At 40.7% G+C, this 17,954-nt stretch overlaps 2 protein-coding genes across 2 annotated transcripts; both read left to right on the top strand.

The window, feature by feature from the left end:
• Positions 1-262: 262 nt before the first annotated feature.
• Positions 263-3,088, top strand: LOC139679338 (parvalbumin beta-like). The gene is given in 5 exon segments (XM_071571007.1): positions 263-323; positions 1,490-1,622; positions 2,356-2,417; positions 2,420-2,461; positions 2,919-3,088. Coding segments are annotated over 5 exon segments (324 nt in total). The 3' UTR covers positions 2,945-3,088.
• Positions 3,089-11,644: 8,556 nt separating this feature from the next.
• LOC139679339 (parvalbumin, thymic CPV3) lies at positions 11,645-14,248 on the top strand. The gene is made up of 4 exons (XM_071571008.1): positions 11,645-11,705; positions 12,056-12,188; positions 12,612-12,721; positions 14,223-14,248. The coding sequence occupies exons 1-4, from the start codon at positions 11,645-11,647 to the stop codon at positions 14,246-14,248; spliced, it is 330 nt and encodes a 109-aa protein (XP_071427109.1).
• The last annotated feature ends 3,706 nt before the right edge of the window (positions 14,249-17,954 follow it).

Here is a 17,954-nt window from a genome sequence, read left to right as displayed (position 1 = left end):
ACCTGTCTGTGCCCCTGGTGACACCTGTGTGTCCCCTGGTGACACCTGTCTGTGCCCCTGGTGCGACCTGTCTGTGCCCCTGGTGCGACCTGTCTGTCCCCCTGGTGACACCTGTGTGTTCCCCTGGTGACACCTGTCTGTGCCCCTGGTGACACCTGTCTGTGCCCCTAGTGACACCTGTGTGTCCCCTGGGCACCAGGGGCTGGGACAGAGCTGTGGGAACTCCACCCAACAGGACTTCTCATTTTGCAGTGGCTGTGACATGGCTCTCTCTGGTATCCTGACAGAAGCTGAAATTGCTGCTGGCCTACAGAGCTGTCAAGGTAACATTTATGGTTTAAATTTGGCTTTTCAGTTTATCTGTTAAACTCCTTTGTCTGCCCAACCCCAGGGTGACAGTTCCAATGGAAACAGGAAAGGCTGTCTTATCAGAAAGAGAAACAGGAGGAAAGGTCGTGGAGATGTTAGTTTTAACAAACGGCAGCCAGGGTACAGGCACCCATCATCACTGGTGCACTGTAGATGAAAAGTCTTCAGTAGTCTGTAGGTTGAAGCCTTGAGGCAGTGCTATGGGTTTAAGCTGGGTGTTGGCCTAAATTTGAGCTTTAGATTTCAGAGCAGGCCTGAGCCTATCAGCTGCCTTGGGCTGGGCTGGGCTGGCTGAGGGCTCACTACTGGCCAGTGGGATTCCATACCCTATTCCGAAACCCTCTCAATGTATAAAAGCCGGAGTAGGAGGAGTTTCCCAGTTGCCATCATGGCTCCAGCCCTGAGAGGATGTGCTGCTGCTGTGCTGCTGTGCTGGGCCTTGGCTGCCCACTGCTACTTCGCATTTGGTCTTAGTTCAGGGAAGTGGAAATATTTTATTGTTATTCTTTCTCTTTTGCCTTGCTGGATGTCCTTTGGGGTGCTTTATGAATCTAGAGTAGTGAAGTCTGTTTTCAGTGGGAGGTAGAAAATTGTTTTTATATCTAACTTGTCTAAGTGTGTGGTATGTTGTAGTTTTCTTTTAATTTTATCTTTCCTATATAAAAATATGTAGTTAGTTTAAGTTTAAAACTGTTTGGAGTTTCCATTTTTTTCCTCCCTTTTCTCAGGACGGGGGGAGGCTTTGACTCTGATTTGGGCAGTTGGCATTTTGTCAGCTTAACCCGAGACAGGGAGAAATCCTGTTTTTTCAGAGTATAATAATAAAACTGCTGATTCCAAGTACAATATTTACCATCAAGTTCTGTGAATATAAGTTTGAGTGAAGCACCTATTTCTAAATGTATGTTGTTGCATGATGAAGACCCCAGTCATTATTTGTATTCCTAGGTTTGAGACATCATGGATAGAAAAATCCCATTAATCTGATATAAGCTCAGGAAGAACAAAGATTGTCACCTGTACCGCAGGATAGTTTGCTGCTTTCTGACCAACAAGCTATTTTTTTTGTTTGCTTCCAGATCTTTAACTACTTTCCTTTATCTCTTCCTTCTTATTTCAGCTGCTAATTCATTTGATTACTAAAGCTTTTTTGCCAAAGTAGGTGTCAACTCCAAGTCCAAAGACCAAAGCACCAAAGTCTTTGAAATTCTTGACAAGGACAAGAGTGGCTTCATTGAGGAAGAAGAATTGAAGTAAGTAAATTTTAAAAATGAGTTACCAACAAGATTGTTTCACCTAAAATGCATTACAAGATTAGAAATACTCCCTTTCCTTCTGTGTCTTAGGATGAGACAAAGGTGTGTGTGCACACGTGTGTGTGCCTGTGCTGGAGGAGCTGCAGGTCAAATAACAAAGGCAAGGCTGGATCACAGGGAGAAAACCCTCTGACAGCACTGGAAACACTTGTTTCATGTAGCACTAACTGACAGACTGTGAAGATAAAAATAGCAGTTCTGCTACATCTGCTTTTTATTATTGCAAGATTCTTTACTAGACTGAATTCAAAGGGCTATTTTTCTCTCATCTTTCTTTCTGTCACTTGAATTTTCCCTTACAGATCACATTCATCTGGCTTTGAAGTTAAAAGCAAAGTTAGAGAAACTCTTGTCACTCTTAAAAGTCTGAGTCTTAGGAAAAAGAAGGAAGATAACAAGGGAGGGAAGAGGATTCCTGCCACTACAGACTCACTGTCAATTGTGCCTTTTTAATCCAGTGCAACCAAGATGTCAAACATTTTTACATGTTGTGATGCAGCATCTCTTACTTTCTTACCCTTATTGCCACTGAAGTTAGAGGAAGTTTTGCCATTGAAATAGGCTCAAGAACTGAATCAGGCTTGATATTTTACAGCTATTACCAGCACCAGGCTCTCAATGCTTTCAGGACTGAGTCTGTCCCAGTCATTTGTCCTCTCTCCTTTAACAGACATTTCCTGCAGAATTTCTCACCCAGTGCCAGGCCCCTGACCGATGCTGAGACCGAGGCATTCATGCAGGGGGCTTTGATGTAGATGGCAAAATTGGAGAGGATGGTAAGCCTGCCTTTAGCAAAAGGAGTAATACCTGCCTTTGGGACCTGCCAACAGCAGGCCCAGCGCTGGGTGTTGTGGGTCTGACTGTGAGGTGCTCACACCTGCTCTGTGCTGGGGAGAGGATCTAACACGGGAACTGCTCTGTCCCCTGCCCCTGGCTGCAGGTGGCCAGTCCCTTTTCCCATCTGTGGAGACTTTTTCAGGACTGGAACCTAAATTCAGTCTATAATTTCACTGGTTTTTACTACTAAACTATGGCAAAATGTGACAAATGCAACACTTTCTTTGCCTTAAGTATCTATTACTAAGAATACACAATGTACTACATTTAAGGAATGATTATCAGAAAAAGTATCATTAGTTTCCCATTTTAACTTTAACAATTAAGAAAGTACTTTTTTAACTGTGTGACTGCAAAATGTGGTCCCATTTTATTATTCTTTTATTTCTTTTTCAGAGTTTCATGCTCTAATCAAATCGTAACAAGCAGCCAAGACAAAGACCAAGATATCTGTGCCATAAACAATCTTTCCTATAGAAAGCCTAGTATTTATTTACAGATGTTGTACCCTGAAGGTCATGAAAGACTGCTGACAAGTGATTTCATATGCTGGAAAACACCTAAAGTAGCACAAGCACTACTTAAACCATGTTTTAAGCAGAAGGTCTATACCGCTGGGAGACTGAACTGGAATCCACTCTGCTCATCTGGATTTGGGGCATTAAAGATAGAAATAAAAATATCAAGAGAAAGAGAAATTAAAAACATCTCTGTGGGCCGTTGAACTTTCAATATTTGCTTAAATAGCTACCACATGTTAAAAAAAACTCACAGAATTAATAAAATGTCCAGATGGAAAACCTGGTTATGGTGACTCGTATCAGTGGTATTTAAACAAGAGGAGTATTTAATGTTCCACGGGTTCTTATGTCACTCTACACAACTGATTATGTTTTAGAGACTAATTATATGGCAGGCCCTAGCACTAATTAAACCATCACTTTAAGATCAGCTGGATCCAGAAGAACCTGAAACAGCAACACATCCAGGATTCTCCAAAGAACTACTCACTCCATGCCCACCCGATGGCACTGTTGTTCCACTACTAGAAAGGTCAAACAGAATTCCATCTACTTAAAACAATCCCAGGCAGAACAACTCTTGTGTCCCATCCACCCTCCCATGGATGGCTCAGTTTGCCAGACCAAACCACTCCTGAACACAGAATGCCAACGTTTTGTTTTCCACAGCAAGGGAATCTCTCAGACCACAGGAGCATCGGGAGCATCGTGGGAGTCTCTGGAAAGCTGCTGGTTTGCAGTGGGGAATAAACATCTTTTTTTGATCCACTTTGCACACTGAATGGCCTTTAGTGGCAGATGAATATCTGCCATTCTGGTGACACTTGGCACTTTGCACAGGGATACAAAGGGGCAGGACATGAGTCCTCCTCCACAGGGTGGGAGTTAGGAGCCCAGAGGGAGGGAGTTCCTTCCTCAGGAACTGTGATGGTGGGACCACCAGGAATGGCACCAACTGAAAGACGGGAAATTTAAGTTTGATCTTAGGAAGCAATTCTTTACTGAGAGGGTGGTGAGCCACTGGGACAGGTCACTCAGGGATGCCCCAGCACTGTAGTGTTCAAGGCCAGCTTGGAAAAGGCCTTGAGCAACCTGGTCCAGGGAAGTGTCCCTGCCTAGGGCAGAAGGGTTGGCACAAGAAGATGAGCTTTAAGGTCCCTTCTAGCTCTTAATACTCTACAATTCTATAAGACTTGAAGGTCTGCACAGAGAGAGCCAGAACAGAGATTCTGCACCCTTTAATCACAGCAATACAAGTTATGCTAAAATGAGTCCTTGCAAGATCAGTATAAAGAGTACTAATTGCTACCACAATTCCAAGTTGTTTATTTTGCATGGAAGTCTAATTAGACAAGAAGTTTTCTACCACCGAAGGCAAAGGGAGCTGTGCTTTGGATACAAGGAGATGAAAAGCACCTTAAACAAACAAGTCCCCAGTGCTCAGAAGGGCAACTGGGGCAGTTGCCACAATAATCAATGTCCTGCTGCTTTTCTCCCTCTCAGCACTGAGGATAATAGAATGTAACACAATGGCCGCATCTCACAGGGCTGTAAAATGCATAAATGTTTATGAGGAAAGTGTAATAAGATGAAGAGCACCATTAAAAATATTGCTAAGCAGTTAATCATTTTTTCTTTACAGACAGATTGAAATAGCAGCGAGAAATAAAGAATGAGGAGAAAGTAAAGTTCCGAGCAGTTGCTCATGACCTGAAGTTCATCCAGCTGGAGCTCTAAGTTGGGAGTCTGGGTGGAATGTAAAAGTGTGATGATGTCACCACGATTTTGTCATGGTATAAAAACACACAGAGCAACCAAATTAGGCCACAAAATGAACTAATTGCCTACAGCACCTCACTAGACTCTGCAGTGTATGGGGGTTTGGGCTTAGACGTGTGATCAAAATAAAAAATATTTTAAAAATCTGGATGGCTTTAACCATTCTGAACACAAGACATCCAACATGATAGTTGCTTCTATGTATTTGTCTAAAAAAATTTGGAACTCCTGAAAGTTTGTTCTTGGACACTAATTTTGCAAAAATTGTTAGAGAACTGTCTTGTACATTATTTGTAGGAGTTATTTAAGAAGATGTTCCAGTATTTGAGGATGCAAAATCTTAATTTCAAAATTACCTGCTGATGCTGCCGTGGTTCTGATGAGACACTGTAGAGAAGGAAGGAAATACCAATAGAGTGTTGGGGAAATAATCTTATTATACAAAATTAAAGCAACCTACAAGACTTAAATGAATACTTAATAAAGTGTTCATGATTATAGATTAGCCAAAAATATATCTCCATTAAGTTTAATGAATTAATCAGGTCCTAATATTGCAGAATTTTCTTTAAGAGTGAAAAAAATTATCCATCCAACAAACTGACATTCATTATTTCAATGTCATCTCAGGTGAGCAATTATAAAAGGAAATTTTGCAGAATTAGTAACTGCAGCCTGACTCATTAGTCAGAAAATGCTTTGTATCTCAGCTGACATTATGTTTTATATTTGCACCATGCAATATGGGTCACCAGGAGATTTTCAAGCATGGTACAGACATTAATGGCTAAATAAGAGAGGCACAGGCAGCTCAGATAACTCCTGAGATAGCAGGCAGCTCCTTTATTTAACCACACTTACTTCCACCCTGATTAGCCTGCTAGGCCTACAAATCTAAGACAATTTCACCACTTACCATTCCATTAAGAACAGTAAAAAATTCATGACAAGGTAAGTCTGGTATCAGCTTCAGTGATCACTCCAGAAAGTTAAGAAGAGCTTGTGACTACAGACGTTTTTAGACCTTTCCTTCTTTCAGTATTCCCACCAAGCAGGCTGGGGGAGAAAATGCTGGTTTCTATGGACAAGAGAACACTGTCCTTTCCTCTGTGTCTCTCACTCCCACAGGCTGGCAGGTGCTGTGGAATTTCTGTAACCACTTATCCTGTGCTTTCAGAAGGCCCTTCCAATTGTGCCTGTGAGGCCACAGCTGCCTGATCACAAACACACATTGCCAAACAGCTCCCTCAAAACAAAGAACATTCTACTGGAATCAGAAATTTGGAGGTGTGAGACCCTCAATATGTGGGTGCCTTTTGTCAGTGGAATTTTGTCACGTGCTTGGTGCATGTGCTTTAAGAGCTTGTCTCAATCTAGACACCTGCTTCTCCTTTATTTAGAGGGGCAGTTCTGTGAAACAAGTGATTTTTGATAATTATTTATGGTAAGGTAAATGCTAATTATAGGGTAATTGTACATTAAACCTGACTAAGGGTTATACATTCTCCTGTGGCTCAAATTAATAGCAGGAATTCCACTGACATCAGTGAGGACGGGTGGGGAACACAGAAATAGTTGAAAGCACCTCAGTGCCCATTGTTTTATTTTGCCATGGCTTCTGACCCTGTGGGGCACAGGGAAATGCAGCCACGTGCACAGGGCCTTTGGGAAGAGCCCAGCAGGGCTGTGCTTATCCTTTACAGGGCACAATAGGCAGCACCCAGAGTATTTCACAGCCTCCAACACTGGGGCATGGTTATTCTTAAAACACACAGGAAACCTGAACAGTTTATATCTTTAAAGATCACTCCATCTGACACTGCCTGTAATGCTGACAGAAGACAGAAACATCTTAGACAATTACACTTGAGATCACAGACAGAAAATTGCGTTACTGAGTCACAGAAGCACTTCCAAGTGCAGTTAAAGACAAACACACATCATATCAACTGCTAGCAGAGATCTTCTAGGACAGCTTTTTAAGTGAAAAAATACACTCATCAGACCAATCTCTATGAATTAGTGACACTGTCACTCAGTCATGTCAGTCTGTTCTGCTGTCATTTTCCAACAGAAACCCATTTCACTCCCACAGGATGACGAGGACTTCATCTGAGCTGGGCAAAACACACGAGACATTTCTCCTAACCTGAGACAAGGACCTGCTTTTGTTTAGCTCCAGACCCACCGTGCTGCAGGATCTGTCTTGTGTCTGCAGCCCTCACCTCTGCTCAGTGCTCAGGGTAACATCTCTGCTTTGCCCCTGAGGCTCCTCAGGCCTGACTTCCAGCCTGCAGCCCAACAATGCCCAGCACCAAAAACCCCAGTCCCACACCACGTGTTCAGACCTCTGTTACATACAGTAAAATACTTTCTGCAACTATTTCTATGTCATTAAAGGATGTGCATTAAGGGACAACTGGGAGTGGCAGGACACAACTTATTGTGCTGTGAAGGTCCTTGGAGTGATCAGGGCTGAAAGCACAGCAGGATTCTCTGCCCCCACCACCAAGACACTCCCACTGCTGAGCAGCCACAGAGGTTACTGGTACCCATTTCAGCTGCTTCCAGACTCATTACAGAGGCAGAATCTGTTATCCAGGATCAGGATACAGTTGGCCCTGACACAGCCAGGGCTGAAAGATGGAGTTGTGTGGGGTTTAGAACAGCTGCTACAGCATCTCTTTACACTATTGTAGCTGGTCTCAGGTTAACACCTCTCCTCTGATCTCACCTGAGACAACTGCTGATGTTTCTTTTGCATCTGCTTGAAGTCATGGCTCTGGTTGATTGCCACTGCTAATTAACTCTGTCCTTTATGCCAGGCAGAACACAAAGGGTACAAGACTAGTCCACAACCTGTCAATGATTTACCAAAACACAACTTCCCTCTGATTCTTAGAGAAGTAAATAGTACTAGATTTGAAGACAATTGTTTTATATGTCTAGATTCCTAGCTAGGACTTATCAATATGAATGTTCTGTATTTCTCAGAATCAAACCTTCAAGTTTAATTCTGAAAATCTGAAAACAAGGAAGCAAAAAAAAAGTATTTAATATTATTTAATTAGGACCCCTCTGGTGAATACTGTGGAAGGCATACAAGTGCATAAATCTTCAGATGAACAGCTCAATAGAACTTTCAGTTGTCCTAAGTAGAGCAAGAAACCCAAAACTAAGTAAACAAACAAAAAACAAAAACTAATTTCTTTTTCTTGAGCTTCATAGGAACAAGTGCTAAACATTCCTGGAAATTGTGCAATACCCAGATTCTGTGCCAGATTTTGCCCTATTGTTAACTGCCTGTTACTGAACAGCTGTTGTTCTGGCTGAATTATTAGAGGTTTTCTTTATGGCATTATTTGTTTGCATAACATCTATAAAAAAATCACTTTTATAGATCTCAGTTTTTGAATGCATAAAGTAATAACAATCACCTAAGTTAACACACACTACAGAAATAAGGAAAACAGATAATTTAGCTGTAAAATAGATTAGCTCATTAAAACATCCCTTAAAATACTAATCCCTGATTATTGCATTTTAATTGTAGTGGAGAGAAACCTGTACTTCAGATGAAGTGTCATTAATAAATAAATAAACCCCAGTAACCCTAGATTCCCACCTGTATCAATATACAGTGACATCAACTTGATTCTGAAATTCAGCTCTTTTAGGCTTTTGTAAACCATCTTTCAGCCAAGATTAGCATCACTTTTGCTGTCAGTGTTGAATTTCAAACATTCAAAGATCCCTTAATGAGCAATGACAGCAATTAGCTCACTTTTAGTTGAGCTCATATTTTAATATAACACTAATTCTGGCTACTTTGGTCCTGTTGGGTACAGGTAAAATGAGCCCAGCACCCCATGAGCAATGGCAGAGTGTGTGAGGCAGCCAGATGACATTTTTTGAACATATGTGCTTATATTTTGAATTAGTTGCAGACATATTTTGAGCTTGAGTAGTATATGCTCACCTTGATCTTCTCATTCTCCTCTACTTCAGTTTCTCCATTCTCTCAGTCACTGGTTAGTGTTGGATGGCAAGTCAAACATTCAGAGCAAGCAGTTCAATGAGCAGCCTGTAAGAGCCAGCAGAAACAAAGGAAGTCTCCTATAAAGCTCTGTCACTGAGGTAGAAAAAAGCCCCTTTTCTCTAGAAACATCTTGGCAATAAAAACAAGAGGAATCAGTAAAAGAATCCTTTTGTTCATACTCATATCAACTTGAGACATCATAAAGAAAAAATTCACACAGAATGTGAGAAGGTACCTACAAGGGTGGGAGTTATTTCATGCAGAACAGAATCACAGACTATTCTGATTTGGAAGGGACCCACAAGGATCATCGAGTCCAACTCTTAAGTCAATGGCCCACACAGGGGATTGAACCCATGACCTCGGCATTGTTACAACCAAATTTTAACCAACTGAGCTTACTCTAGTTCAAGATGTTTCTGGAGAAAGATCTACCCCTGCCACTGCCTGGTAGTCCACAATACCATGGAAATCTCAGCCAGAAAGCAACATGAATGTACAGTACTGAATGCAGAAGGTAAATGGGAAGAACACCAAAAGATGTGAGGTCAGATCTTCAGCTGTTACAAATCCACCTGGTTTCATTTGCTGTGATCAGACAGTGCTGGTGCAGAACAGCCCAGGGGGCTTCAGTGTAACAGCAAAGGGCTCTTCCAGCTCGCTAGAACCAGTTTTCCTGCTGGAAGTGACAGAAGGGAGCAGGTTCCTCACCTGATGCTGGTATTTGGGACCAAAGGAAGTCTCATTACTTGTGGGTTAAGCCACCTTCTCTTGCTTACAAAAGAGGTAGCAAAAAAGGATAAAAGTATCACTAAATTATGTCTGGAGTCTATGTTGCTTATACCTTGTATTTCTCTATCCAAATTCAAGCAGTGCTGTGGAACAAGTGCTGTGACAGACACTTCTCTCACCGCCATTAAACCAAGCAGGAATAAACTCACTGCAGTCACTCACTCACACCAAGGTTTAAATATATTACTACTCTACTCCATAGCAGAATTTATAACTGTTGCTACTATGAAAAATATTACCTGTTAGGCAGACCATGCCATTTCCATTCATTAAAAACAAAGCAATGCTCATCTAGTAAGTGGACATTACTTCAGATGTCATGATAGACCGTTCCACAATAAACTCTAACTAAAATTACACGAGAGTTTTCTTGATCTTCATCCTAGAATTTTGTCCCCATAAACCCACTTAGAGATTGAAACAGATTTTTGTCTGAGAAAGAAAATTTTATATCTGCTGTTATGAATTTTCTTCAGGTTTTTGTTCCAAAATTAATGCTTTTGAAATATATAATAAACCACCACTTATTTATACCTACAATTTAAATGTCATATTAAGGAAATAAATTCTGTGTTATAAAATTCATATAAATTTATCTCCACACTAACAAAGTCTGCTTCCTACAACTTACTGCAACTATTATTTATAATACCAATCTATTATTGATTTCATATTATTTAAAATATTCCAAACAGATTACTACATAGGCCATCTGATTATACATCATCTTCCAAGGAATACTGACAACAAGATCAGCTTATTCAGCTTTACCCAGTCCATGGGTTTGTGTCACTGAAGGCAGTGGTTTCTGTTTCTGTAATTCAGAATGTAGTCAGGAAGTATGAAACGAAGCTTACTGTGGAAAGATCACCCAAACCAGGGCTTGCTTTCATCCATCTTAGTGACAACTCATCTTTGTCAGAATGACACTTTGTCACCTCTGATCTTTCATCTCCAACCTCCTTTACACATTCCAAAGGATCAACAGACTCAGGGAAAACAAACTCATTTCTTTTCATAAGGATATGACTGCTGGAGCCTCCTCTGGAGAGTGACCTTCCTGTGCAGAGTTACCTGTTAAATACTCAGGGACTGAAAGGCTATTTTGATGACAGGGTTGTACTCAATTAAGCAATAGTGGATTTATTAAAATAAAATGTTCTTCTTATCCATATTATCTTAGGATATAAATAGAAAGAAAACTTTAATTAGTTAAGGAAGAAATTTGAGCCAGGTCTGAATTCAAACATTTGATCCATGAAAGTGTAACCCAAGCAGTGGTTATTGTCACCTTTTGAATCCTTTATAAGACAGAGTAGCAAGTAGAGCCAACATTACAATTTTGCCTGGTGTCTCCTCAGCTATTTTTCCTTTACTTAGCTGAGAAAACTCTAAAGGTGAGCAGCTGATTGGAGAATAATTACATGAAATTACTGTGCAGAGCTACTCCAGTTGTAAGTACAATAGCCATTGCTCTAAGATTCCTATTTTCATTGCTGGAATTACATATGGACGGACCTTATATAGATAAGTATCAGTTTTCCTTTTATTCTTCAGAGCTGTTGGTGGAGATGATAGAACAAACTTTCTTGCCTTTCCTTTTCCCACTGCATCTGCTGTGACTTGTGCTGCCACATGTCGGGCACTCCAGTGAGACTAATTAGGAGATTAAAGGTTACATAGACATTAAAAATGTGCTGTACTTAAACAGGTTGCAGGTAAATGAGAAAAAACTGATCATCGACTCACAACATGGTTTCTGTAAACCATGTAACTTAAAAGCATCATTTCAGCACTGCTGTTTCTAAAGTATTGTACCAGAACTTGTTTATTTAGGAATAGCAGAGGTGCCTGTTTGATCAGTTAGATTAATATGGTTTCAGAAGTCTTGTTACCCTTACCATATTCTTCAAAATACAATCGAAGCTATTTGTTGCAAGATGCATTTGCATTTCACAACTCTGCAATATGCTCTTTTGTTCAGGTTTAAGATGAGCCTCACAGACATTCTAAGCCCTTCTGACATCGCTGCTGCCCTGAGGGACTGCCAAGGTGAGGAAACAATTGGAACTCCCCGAATCTGTTATTCTGTGCAAGTTTAACTCCGCCCTGAAGGAACACTGAACAAGTGCAAACTGATTTCTGTAATCTCCTTACTCAGCTGTCACAGAATGTTTGTTCACAACTTTTTTATATTGTCAGTTTGCAGCTTATCCCCATGTGGTTTGGTTTGATGTCTTGGAGGGTCTGGGGCAGTGTGGCAAATTCATTCACCCTTTGACAGGGTTCGTCTCCTGTTGGTGCTTAGAACAATTACAGTGTTACCAAACAGTGTCCTCAGACCATTTAGAAACAGACAGCAAAGTGGTCTGGGGTTAATTTATTTATTAATTTATTTTCAGCTCCAGATTCCTTTAGTCCCAAAAAATTCTTTCAGATCAGTGGGATGTCTAAAAAGAGCAGCAGCCAGCTCAAGGAGATCTTCAGGATTCTCGACAATGATCAAAGTGGATTTATTGAGGAGGATGAGCTCAAGTAAGGATTTTATTTAACTACTTAAAGGCTATCAAAAAATCAGCACATTTTCCTTTCCAGAACTGTTCTGCAAATGTGAACATGAGTTATGCTAAATGTTGATAAAACCTTCAGCAGATTGTGAAAGTTGTATTTGAATAGATAATCCCTACAGAGAAAAACAAGTTAGCAATACCTGCCTTTGATGCTCAGTACAGAAAAAATAACTCCCTGGGGCTGGATTTTGATAGCAGAATCAGTTGTATCAGGGTTGGACTTACAAAGCAGAAATATATACAACCCAGATTTAGCTTATCAAAGCAGTGTTTGAAGGACTTGGCTATTGTGGCAAATTATTTAGAGATAGCTATCAGTTTGATTATGCAGCAAGCATAAAAAAATACTATCGTGTGAAAATCTAAATCAAAGTTGTTTTCTTCCAAGGTATTTCCTTCAGAGGTTTGAGTGTGGAGCCAGAGTGTTAACCACCTCAGAAACCAAGACCTTCTTGGCAGCTGCAGACCACGATGGGGATGGGAAAATCGGGGCTGAAGGTATTAACTTGCTTAAATCCAGGATGAGGCTCCTCAGGGTGTGTTGTAATGATGGGATTCTCTTTTATGCTGATGGTACACTGATGTACCTCCAGGGATTTTACTCTAACCCTTACAGTTTAAAGGTGGAAATGGTCCCTGATTTTACAGGTTCATCTCTGCAACTCCTTTTGCATGAGCAAGTCATAAAAAACCCAGAGGACTTTCCTGTTGCTCTCACTCTCAAATTTCCCATCGTTCTGAAAGGAATTGCCCCTTGTTTCTCCTCCCACTGGCTCTGATGTGAGGCAGCACTGGTACCACTTGTGATACACAGAGGTAGAATGAAGAATAAAGCCCCTGCTGCACAGGGGAGAAACAACAGTACACCCAGAGCTCACTGAGAGCAGCTATTTCCCAACAGACATTCCGTAGTCACTGGCATTTCCAATGTGCAGGAGCCAGCAGCACATAGCTCAAGGTTTGCTTTGCATAATAAGGGGAACAGAATGATCGAGTGTCACTGCTCCAGGGCAAGATCCCAGAGGATCTGTGCTGGGATGGTGCTGTTCATCCTCAGTGGCATGTTAAGGACCCGACAGGAAGGAGCAGCTGTTCTGGGAAGCAGCAGATTGGACTCTGTTGGAAGTGCTGGTGGGATTTAATGGCTGCTCAGTGCAGGAACCTCCTGCTCTCCTCATTCCCTGTTTCTGAGCCCTATTTTGAACATGAACCACACTCACCCAAGAGGCCTGAGCCAATGGCACTGCCCTGTGAGAGCAGCCAGTGCCCAGCCCAGCAGGAAAGGGGCTTAGGGAATGGCATGCAGGGAATGTGCTGGAGTGCAGATTCCCCAGCTCACTGTGCAGCAGCTGGACAGGGCTCTTCTGTTTCTTTCTTTGGAAGGAATTAAATCCAGTTCCTTAGGAACTGTGCCAGGATAAACACACATGATTTATGAAGCAATCCATACACTAATATAGTCATTCAGGATGAGACTGAGCAGACACTCTAATTCACTGGAGCGAAACATTAAAAAGATCTTTCAAATAACAGTATCTTATTGCATAACACAGGACTCCAGGATCACAGCCATGCAACTGCACAAGTTTCTGGCTTTAGACTGTGCTCTAAATCAACACTTCTCAACCACTGAAACATTGCAAACAGCTAATAAAACACATGGACTCACTTCTCATTTTTTTTTACTTCAGTTCTTAACTACTTCTTACTTAAATTCCATATAAGCCATTACATTATTTTTGCCTCAGTATTGTCCTAAAACTACTGTGAATATTTCATTATTCCTTATAAGTGTCAGCAAAACTTGCCTTTCCATCTGCTGTTTAGAAGGGGATGTTTAGGCAATGCCTCTCCTCCATACGCTTTTCTTCTCTGGTCATCTATCAGGGATCTGTTTTCTGTTTAATCCTATTCTAAATCTCTGGATATGCTACTAATCTTTTACTCTAATCCTTTCATGTAAGTATTTCTACTGTAAATATTCTCTTATCTTTCACAGAATTCCAGGAAATGGTGCAAGCTTAGAGATTCAAAAGGACCAAACAAGACAGAATTGGGATGAATCTGCACAATACACTTCAAACCCTTGAAAATCAGGAGTCCTTTATTTAATCTTGACAGCGTCTGTTATTTGTTCATTGCCTTAGCAACATAATGAAACATTGATTACTGATTTTTTTCATTGTGTGGACCACTCACCATGTTCTAAACTCGACTTTAGCAGACACTTCCCTTAAAAATACCCAATAAAAACTAATCCTATACTGTAGATTGTGTCTGTTTTTCTGACTCCTAAAGTGAAATATGTGAATTCTTAAATTAAAAGTGTTCTTCCCTCCAAGATCTTGATCTTATCAGACCTTTATACATGGAATATTTTTAAATTAGTGGGATTAAATCTAAATTCTCAGAACACTCAGAACTTCATGAAAGACCAGGAGCTCAGATATAGCTGGGAGGCAGGAAAGGCCAAAATCTCTCACTGACTTCCAAGTGAAGAGCAGTCACACATTTCTGCATAAGAATTAGTTTCTGCATGAGATTGCTGCAGTTTCAAAACATTCTTTTACATTAGCCAACTAATAGTTGAGGAAAATAAAATCCACATGCTGATAAAAAATGAACATTGAATTTTAAGACTATTTTTAACATTATGAAATATGCTCACCTGGCATAAATCTCTAGACTATCACTGACTTAAACAGAGATACTCAGATTTACACAAGCTGAGGGTCTGACCCGTGGCAATTTTCATACCATGGGATGGATGTCACAGGATATTCATGAGAAATAGAAAAAAAGAAAAAATAAAATTACTTTACTTGAGATATTCTGAGGTCTCTCTAACATCCAAAGCATTGCAGTTAAAGAATCTTTCCATGCATTTCCACCAGGATAAAAGTACTTTAGAAGACCTAAAGAGCACAGCACCTGCCCCAGCAGATTACTGCTCCTTGGGGGAGAACATTCTAAGTAAAGGAACAGTTTTTGACTTGTAGGATTTCTGAAGTGGAAGAAACTTTGAAAGTTAAAACAACTTATCACTTCCCTGGGATCTTTGAAACACAATATCATACTTTTGAATGCTCTTGTAACACATGTGATAGTGAATAACAAACTGACAGAGATACTTGTCTGCTCCGTGGCCTAAAACAAAATGCTCCTTCTGGAGACGTGGCATGTGGGATTCCAACGGCTTCAGGCAGTCACTGTAATTGAGAAAGCTCCTGGGCAGGGTTTTATTGGCTGACAAGGAAGGAAAACCAAAGATATTTACCATATTTAACCTCTACTTCACATATGGACATGGGTGCTCATTTAGTATAAGAATGCATTTAATGACCAGGATGGAAATAAGGACTGCATTAACCTACTGCACTTACACAACGATTTGCCATGAAAGGCAGCAGCAGAATCAGCCACTGGCTTGGAGCTTGCAACAGAAGTTGCAATTAGTTATCACAATAACCACTTGCACATTGCATACTGAAATTACTCACTAGACACAACTACTATAAAAATACATCTTTAGAAAGCACCAGATAGCTGTGAGTCCACTAAAATACAGATCTCAAGAGTTCCATTCCATGTGCACATTACGTACCCCGTAACAACCTGTGACATCCTACCCTGGCTGTGAATAGTTAAAATTAAAATATAAAAGACTAAACAGTAGCTTTATTCCACCACCTCTAAGCACAGAAAAAAATGCCATGCCTTAAATATGTCAAACTATGACATCATTTCTCATGTAATTCTCATTTCTTGCAGTGATCAGCAGGGAAATAATTAACTTATTAATACAATCCATTTTCAGAGCTGAAATCCTTTTAACAGTCTGGCCCCTTCATCATCCCTTCCTCCAAGATCTTCTTTCCCACCTACTACAGACCCAGTACTAACAACACATCAAACAAACCAAAACATTCAAATAACTCAAGCTTTGCACCAAAGCAGTTTTTTATTGCTACTCAATAACTTTGTATCCTTAATGGCAAGCCAAGCTAATGTAAGGTTACCATGTCCCTTTATGAAATCCCTGACCCTGCAAAGTACATATATCCATTATTAAACCATCTTTACTTACCAGGACACTCACATTGTTGCTCACATCCCCTGACATCACGCTGAGAAGAAATCTGGGGGAGGTGAGTGCTGCCCTAGCAGGAGCCCTGCTCCAGCCGCCCTGTTGTGTTTGCACAGAGAGCTTCAAAGGCCTGGGACAGTGTGAACAAAGCCTGCAGACCAGGGATACACAGGCATTGTGCTTTTTGCTGGATCACAGCATTATTTGGTAATTTATTTGCTAAACTAATCCCAAACTGCTGAGTCTACGCATTTGTTAACACATTTAGACCACATACTGTCAATGGAGCTGCTATTTGAGCTGTCAGCTGTATTTATTTAAAGCTGTCAGCTCTAACACCCAGAATGATTTATAGTACACCTTTTTGTTAAGTCTGCTGCTATGCAGCTGATGGAAATGCTCAAAATAGTATCCAGGAATAGGCTCAACAAACCAAAACATATGCCTACACTATACTATTTCTTACTCCTATGTTATTTTAAAAATAAACTGGAAAGCACTCATAAAGTTGTTAATTGCTTGTCTCTTGATGCAGGGGTTGTCCTGCAAATTCCCAATGTACTTATGCAGCAGTTTCATTTTACATAATCATGGGTTAGGAATCACATTTCAAACTCGGTGTGATCTGATGCCACCTTGCAAATGTCAAGGTGTGGTGTTACTGCACATACAATTAAGAAGATGGGATGAAATTGGAACCACAATCGAAGTTTCTTCCTGCCCTGTTAATGTGTACATTAGAAATGTAATAATTTAATTGAATCTGTTATCACTTGCACTTTGTACATTCTCACAAATACTTCCACCAGAAGCAATGTCAAGTTACAGATGAGGCTGCACTGAGCAGAATGATATTTTAGGAATCACTACACATATATTAATTCCCTTCCTAGGGGACGTTTGGCACAGAAGCATCTTCCTTAGCAATTACCAATTCCAGTGAGTCCCCACTGTACCCCTGTACCTGCCTCCACAGCACAACCCCTGCACCAATAGTTGTATTACAGCAGCAAACAGGCATCTTATTCATAGTCCAGAATCTTCATCTTAAGCCGTAACCAAACACACATCTAAATATTTGTAACCCATTATATAAATATTTAAACCAACATAACCCAAAATCTACAGTCTCTGGAGTCTTATAATTCGTTTGGTAAGAAATTAATTAATTTGACTATCAATACCACCAACTTCAAGAATTTCCATGTTTTGCTTTATGTGAGTAGTACAAAGGAATGAGGTTTCCCTCTGGCATGTAGACCTGATCACCACCTTACCCCTGCCTGTATCAGAGCACAAGCAAGGAGAGGAACTTGGCTCTGAGTTAAAATATTCAATCCTGACTGGATGATCCAAGACGTTGTCTCAGCTGTGCTGCAGCCTTCAAATGGACAGATTGTAAAGAAAGGGCTGATCTGCACACAATGCTGAATTTTAACTCAGAGCCATAAGGTAGAAAACAAGAATGACTGTATGTGGATGTCTCATCCTGACACGTTCGGCCTCATCCTTCCTCAGCCTCTGCTCAGGGAAACCCTGAGGAGCTCAGCACAGCGTTCCTTCACCCTGTTTTGCTACTGAAGGCAGGAGTCACCTTCTGCTGTGGCCTCTCTGAAATGATGCATGAAACGATAAAGCAGATTC

The sequence above is a fragment of the Pithys albifrons genome, chromosome 16, assembly GCF_047495875.1.
Source record: "Pithys albifrons albifrons isolate INPA30051 chromosome 16, PitAlb_v1, whole genome shotgun sequence".
Lineage (NCBI taxonomy): Eukaryota > Metazoa > Chordata > Aves > Passeriformes > Thamnophilidae > Pithys > Pithys albifrons.
This window is presented reverse-complemented; position numbering and strand designations above follow the sequence as displayed.

Excerpts from the sequence above, each read along its gene's own strand:
- LOC139679339 (XM_071571008.1), top strand. The coding sequence starts at position 11,645 with ATGAGCCTCACAGACATTCTAAGCCCTTCTGACATCGCTGCTGCCCTG. Across the intron at positions 11,706-12,055 it reads TGCCCTGAGGGACTGCCAAG|CTCCAGATTCCTTTAGTCCC; the intron begins GTGAGGAAACAA and ends ATTTATTTTCAG. Across the intron at positions 12,722-14,222 it reads TGGGAAAATCGGGGCTGAAG|AATTCCAGGAAATGGTGCAA; the intron begins GTATTAACTTGC and ends TATCTTTCACAG.